This window comes from Haliotis rubra, unplaced genomic scaffold (assembly GCF_003918875.1).
Source record: "Haliotis rubra isolate DU_JTF1 unplaced genomic scaffold, ASM391887v1 Scf240, whole genome shotgun sequence".
In the NCBI taxonomy this organism is placed as follows: Eukaryota; Metazoa; Mollusca; class Gastropoda; order Lepetellida; family Haliotidae; genus Haliotis; species Haliotis rubra.
The window spans coordinates 963,603-970,067 of record NW_025766448.1 but is presented as its reverse complement, the minus strand read 5'-3'; the positions used below and the strand labels follow the sequence as shown (position 1 = coordinate 970,067).

At 42.8% G+C, this 6,465-nt stretch overlaps 2 protein-coding genes and 1 long non-coding RNA gene across 3 annotated transcripts; 1 reads left to right on the top strand and 2 right to left on the bottom strand.

Annotated features, from left to right (window-relative positions):
- Nucleotides 1-348: 348 nt before the first annotated feature.
- On the bottom strand, nucleotides 349-1,228 carry LOC124278696. The gene is made up of 4 exons (XM_046714468.1): nucleotides 1,209-1,228; nucleotides 887-1,173; nucleotides 665-774; nucleotides 349-480 (listed from the first exon to the last, which is right to left on the bottom strand). Exons 1-4 carry the CDS (start codon nucleotides 1,226-1,228, stop codon nucleotides 349-351), a joined length of 549 nt encoding a protein of 182 aa, XP_046570424.1.
- A 63-nt stretch (nucleotides 1,229-1,291) lies between these two features.
- Nucleotides 1,292-2,448, bottom strand: LOC124278689. The gene is made up of 3 exons (XR_006899151.1): nucleotides 2,358-2,448; nucleotides 1,623-1,713; nucleotides 1,292-1,521 (listed from the first exon to the last, which is right to left on the bottom strand). It is a non-coding gene; the product is annotated as an uncharacterized LOC124278689 (long non-coding RNA).
- A 2,417-nt stretch (nucleotides 2,449-4,865) lies between these two features.
- Nucleotides 4,866-6,228, top strand: LOC124278718. Its single transcript, XM_046714486.1, has 2 exons — nucleotides 4,866-5,657; nucleotides 5,784-6,228. Exons 1-2 carry the CDS (start codon nucleotides 5,207-5,209, stop codon nucleotides 6,026-6,028), a joined length of 696 nt encoding a protein of 231 aa, XP_046570442.1. The 5' UTR covers nucleotides 4,866-5,206; the 3' UTR covers nucleotides 6,029-6,228.
- Nucleotides 6,229-6,465: the final 237 nt, after the last annotated feature.

Genomic DNA, 6,465 nt, shown 5'->3' with positions numbered 1-6,465 from the left:
ATCTAGCTTGATGTTAAGAATATTGCTGATTTTTTTGGTAATTGAAATAATCAGAGAAATGACTTCTAACATAGTAGTACAGAAACTATGAAAGAAGGTAATCAAAGAAGAATTTATCTGCCTTGTCTTTCACCCTTTGCCAGCTCTCAGGACAAAAGTCAATTCTCTCGAGATGGTGTTGCCTTTCAGACCAGACAAAGAAATCACACCATTTCAAACCAGTCATTGCCAGTTGCATCTGGATCTGATGATAGTAGTTACATGTTGCCTTAAGAGCAAGCTGGCCATTGTCCTTCAGGCTGAGGTACTGCAGATCACAGAGGTCCTTATTCCGCAGGTCTGGACACTTCACCTCCAGTAGACCAAAGGAGGGTTGGAGCTGGGGTCTAGCACCTTCCGGTCTGGAGAAGCAGCCATCCATGCTGCTCTGGGACTTATTACAATCCCACAGGGATATATATTCACATTGCCCTCCTTTAGCTGAAATATCAACATACAATTTTAAATATAGGCACATGTGTACACTTCTTTATATTTATTATGTATGTTGAGATTACTCTCCTTAATCCCAAATATTAACATTCAATGTTAATTACATATACACATGTACATTTATTCAGTTGATCCATTTACACATATGATTTAATCAATCTGAAATGTTTACCTTCCCATATGCCTCTACTGCAAAAGGCTCATTGGCAATGCCCTCTCTCATTGCCTCTGTGAGGACGGTCCTAGAAGAAGATCTCAGTCTTTCTGCAAACTTCTCTGGTTCTGAAATTTTATTATTATTTTTTTGTAATGTAATGGATTTGGGTGCAACATTTTCTTTTAATGAAATTAATGACATAAAACTTAATGTTAATTAGGTTTATTTTCTGTTTACCTTTTTTACGCTTTGAAATTTCTCCAATTTTCGAAGCTGTGACCCTGTGACGTCTCAGACGAACCCACTTCTTGTCCTGCGCCTGGAGTCTGGTAGCCTTCTCTATCTCCACAGCCTCATCCTGACTGACACTGAGTGAGTCTAGCAGAGTTGTCTGACTCTCTGTCAGCACACTGCTGTAGTTGTTCTCTCCTGTCTGCTCAGCACTAATGGGCAAATCAGGAAAAAATCCATCCACAATGTTTATCAGATAATTTCCAGATAATTTCTGTTGATGGCTGATGGTGCTACCCTTAGGAAACAATCCAAAATTAGTTCTTACAAAAGGTGGTGCTGGCTCATCAGTCTGTGGAACTGTTGTTAATAGTGATAGATCAGGATGATTTAACTTCAGGGATGAAAAAATGGTTCCAATGGTGGAAGGGTAGACCTAATGGGGTTGTAAAGGGTTGATTTCACTGGCCTGTCCTCTCCATCACTCTTGTATCCAGAAACCTTTATCTCTGGTACTGACATACCGGATATTTTGTCCTGGCGAGGGATGTGCCATGTCTGTGGCATGGAGGTCTTGGCAATATCCTGTGGGATGGACTTCATTCCTCTCTGCTTATAGTGGGCCACCAGATATAAAACACCTGTGTAAGAAAAACATATTTTCAGGAACAATGAAATCAGATACTCAGTTTAATATATACAGAAATTACTTATTATTCATTGAAATAGGCTAATGACATACCTGTCACATGACCACAACACTGGCTCTGACCTATGGCACAGCTGCAGCTGGCGCTGACCACTTTAACCACTGGACTGCTCTCTAAGGTGACCTGCATTTCATAGTACATGTACTTGAGTGAAATGAATGTACTAGGCTATCACAATTTAACATAAATGAGATATTTTACAAAATATGTGTTCCTATATTTTATATATATATATATATATATATATATATATATATATAATATATAATATATATATTCTGATATCAGACTGATAATATTTTTTTTTTCTTGACAATACTATGAACCCAACTTACAGTTATATTGTGTGGCGAGTCATTTTTCTTCATGGAACGGTAACAACGAGCTGTTATTACGCAAGATGTGTCATCACATGATGCTGCCAAAAACCGATTACAGGTGAAAAAAATACAAGACAAGGGAATAATGTTACACGAAATAACATCATTTGAATTTTACATAGATCTAATAACTATCTGACGGTTACGGCCTAGGTTATTGACATGATGGAACTTAGGTTAAAGTAGTTCAAAACAGCTTTTCAGTTGCACTTCATAATAATTAACGTATGTCCCGTAATTTTCAGGGTGAAGTCAATATGATAACATGTCAAGAGGAAAATAAGCCTTCTTCAATCATAAATCAGCAATGACATAATGACATTGACAGCCATATTGCGATCGCTACTGTACCATTTACAACATTGGAAATTGATGAATGAAACTTACTTCGCAAATTATAAATGAACCCTTCACTATAATATTTGAAGCCTTTGTTCAGTTGGGAAGTCCCGGCACTTCTGCTATTCATCTGTATATAAGTCTCCACGAAGGAAAATGTGAGAGACGGGACAGCCGTCAAATCGCTCCCGGATTTCGTCGCCATCACGATTCGCTGATTACGCGGGTATGACCTCGTTTTGATATTGGTCAAAGGTCACATGCATAAATATTAAGAGTGGCCTATTGTTGCGTCGTCAGCAGTGGTGACGTCAGTCAAATCATATTGTGACGTAAAATCGGAATGACGTCACAAATGAACAGTTTCAGATGCTACCATGGGAACCAGCTGAAACAGCCAGCTGATGACACTTCAATGCTGTACCCGTACTCGATGTCAATGAGTGCAGACAGTAAAGTCATGTGGGCCTTTTGGTTTACTTTTGTGTTTACAATGTCGATAAACATCATTTGTTGGCCTATTCCGGGTGTTATTGAGTATTTGAACCACGGGAATATTTCATTGGAAACCTCCGGCGTTCTCCGGCGTTAGCCGGAGGTTTCCAATGAAATCATCCCGTGGTTCAAAAGAACACCCGGAAATTGCCCACATGTCCCCCGCTCGGGTTCGGATTAATGTTTATTTACAACAGAATCTTCACCCGGTAGGTTCAGTGCTGAGCAGTCACTTCTTGGCGGCCATTGCACCGAGTCACAGATGTTCCTCATCTACAGAGATCACTCACTCACTATGAAACGTGGCCAGAACTCTCGTGTTTCGCGTTTAAGTTTTATTATTACAGCTCCTCACCAACTATGGAGTATCATAAAGACTTTAGGCTCAGAACAAAACTGAAACGCATTTGAAATTTGGAAGTTGGAAGACATTTGGTCATGACATACAATAATCATGTAATGATTTACATAATAAATATTGTGCAACATAATATAGTAGCACAGGGCAAATTGTTTGTCCACTTTGACGCCTGTGATTACCAACAATGGGGTGCTGAGGACTTAGTCTACCCCGTGTCCGGCACTCGTGAAGAGCAACCTCGTCATGGCGAGAGCTTCCCCCCTTGTGGAGGCATGTTCTCTATTCGCCCACATCCCATCTCGCCCACAGTTTTAAAACAACATATTGGTTAGGGATTACATAATGATCAACTTGTGTCATACCTATGACTGAAGAATGGACTCTCCTATTTTGAAGATGTGGGCGAATTGAGATGTGGGCAAATGAAGACAAAAGTAATTTACATTTTGTTTTTATTTCTGTAACAAAGTTTCATAATGTTCAGTTCAACTTGATCAGGTGTCCAGCCGCGTCCAGAAACTGTAGCGGTGATCTTCTGCCAGTTTCCAGTTGCTGCTGCAGTCTGTGCAGGCGGCTGTCCAGGTTCTTGTAGAGTCTGGATCTTGGGCGGACAGCTGCTCCATGCTCAATCTGTCTTCTGGCCACTCTGTTTGTTGTCTCGAGCTTCTTCATTGTGATCACAAACTCGTAAATGTTCGGGTGGTGCTTCTGAACCAGCTTCTTAAATCAAAGGTGGAATCCCTCCAAGTGATTGTTTGTTCTTGGCCCAGTGTTTCCATGTTGATTCCAAATGCGAGGTGGGAATCTTGCGTCGTAGTCAACCCATGTAGATGTGATGTAGTCGTTGAACTGGCCGATTCCGTCAACGTCGGGAGACTGGTTCAATACTTCCATCCAGGCATCTTGGATCTGATCCACTGGGAGGAGGGGGAGTGCTGCAGCACGTCGCACGTGGGTGTTGAAGGCACGGTTGTCCTTGTAGGTTTTCACAAGGCCTTTCTCTGAAACCTGCCGCCAAACCGCCTGGGTGAAGTGGAAGTAGCATCCACGGACTTCTGCATCGGGGAAGACTCTCTCGAGTGGCTCCAATAGCAGCAGCTTCGTAGTCAGTCTGTACAACGGAGGGAGAAAGTTCAACGCCGACAATAGCAAGCACAGAGTCCTTCAAGTAGTTAAACAATCTAATGTATGTATCACGAGACTTGCTTGGCAGCAGGGAGAAGGCGACTGGGAACATCTGTCCATCCACAAGGCAGTGCACAATGTAGACTTGTTGCCACAGGCTGGGACACACAAAAAATGTTCCGTCCATGTAGATGGTTTCTGCATTGGCGAGGATGTCCAGCATCTCTGCGGTACTGAAGATCAGGATCCTGTCTTCATCTTCGCTGTCTACAACCAGGAACTGTTGTCCGTCTGTTGTCTCAGTCCAGGAACCTTAAAACAAGCAAGTGTGTTAGACGTTGTTTTGATGAATGAATGAATGAATGAAGTACACTGTCAAGAAATCAATTGAGCATTATGCAAATATCAGTAGATAAGTTAATACTTAAAAAGGTACCTGTGAGGTCTACATCAGCACGGGTACGTGGGACTGGTGGAAGAACCTTGGCACGCTGACGGTAGAGTCCAGACTTGATACTGTAGAAGGAAGCAACAGTAGCAGCAGCTTCTTCGTCTAGGTTCTGGGTCTGGCTTAGTCTCTATTCGCCCACATCCCTAATTGCCCACATCCCAATTGGCCCACAAAAACATCAGAGGTTAATTAGGGTCAGACAATGCACCCCTACTCTCATAATGGGGTGTCCTGACAAGGGGGGGATTAGTCTAAAATCACATACATCTCTGAGTTACTTGACAAAGTGCTCTTGTTTCAGTGTTGTGGTAGTTATACAGGATGGAGAAGGAAACTTAGAGAAGATTTAAAGTATATTTCAATTTTGTCTAAATAAAGTAGAGAGTATTATTAATTAATGTATCTACTAATCGGAAATAACTTCTCTCTCCTTTCAATTTAGTAACTCACTGCAACCCTATAAGTATGGTAGTTTGCAAAGTATGGGCAGTCGCAATGGCTAACCTACAGAAAGCAGAGTTCACGTTGTCGCAGAGAGGAGGAAAACAGGTTCTACACGGAGGTCACAAGTATCGACTGCACGTTGACAGACAGGTAGCCACTCACTGGAAGTGTATCATCGACAAGTGCAAGGGTAGATGCAGCACCATTGGGGATCACATCACTTCAGTATCAGAACACAACCATCCTCCACTAGTGAATGAAGAAGAGAGTCGACTTCTCACCAGACTTAGACAACGCGTTCAAGAAGAGATCAAGCCTGTCCAGCAAATCTACAATGAAGAGACCCAGAACCTAGACGAAGAAGCTGCTGCTACTGTTGCTTCCTTCTACAGTATCAAGTCTGGACTCTACCGTCAGCGTGCCAAGGTTCTTCCACCAGTCCCACGTACCCGTGCTGATGTAGACCTCACAGGTACCTTTTTAAGTATTAACTTATCTACTGATATTTGCATAATGCTCAATTGATTTCTTGACAGTGTACTTCATTCATTCATTCATTCATCAAAAACAACGTCTAACACACTTGCTTGTTTTTAAGGTTCCTGGACTGAGACAACAGACGGACAACAGTTCCTGGTTGTAGACAGCGAAGATGAAGACAGGATCCTGATCTTCAGTACCGCAGAGATGCTGGACATCCTCGCCAATGCAGAAACCATCTACATGGACGGAACATTTTTTTGTGTGTCCCAGCCTGTGGCAACAAGTCTACATTGTGCACTGCCTTGTGGATGGACAGATGTTCCCAGTCGCCTTCTCCCTGCTGCCAAGCAAGTCTCGTGATACATACATTAGATTGTTTAACTACTTGAAGGACTCTGTGCTTGCTATTGTCGGCGTTGAACTTTCTCCCTCCGTTGTACAGACTGACTACGAAGCTGCTGCTATTGGAGCCACTGAGAGAGTCTTCCCCGATGCAGAAGTCCGTGGATGCTACTTCCACTTCACCCAGGCGGTTTGGCGGCAGGTTTCAGAGAAAGGCCTTGTGAAACCTACAAGGACAACCGTGCCTTCAACACCCACGTGCGACGTGCTGCAGCACTCCCTCCTCCCAGTGGATCAGATCCAAGATGCCTGGATGGAAGTATTGAACCAGTCTCCCGACGTTGACGGAATCGGCCAGTTCAACGACTACATCACATCTACATGGGTTGACTACGACGCAAGATTCCCACCTCGCATTTGGAATCAACATGGAAACACTGGGCCAAGAACAAACA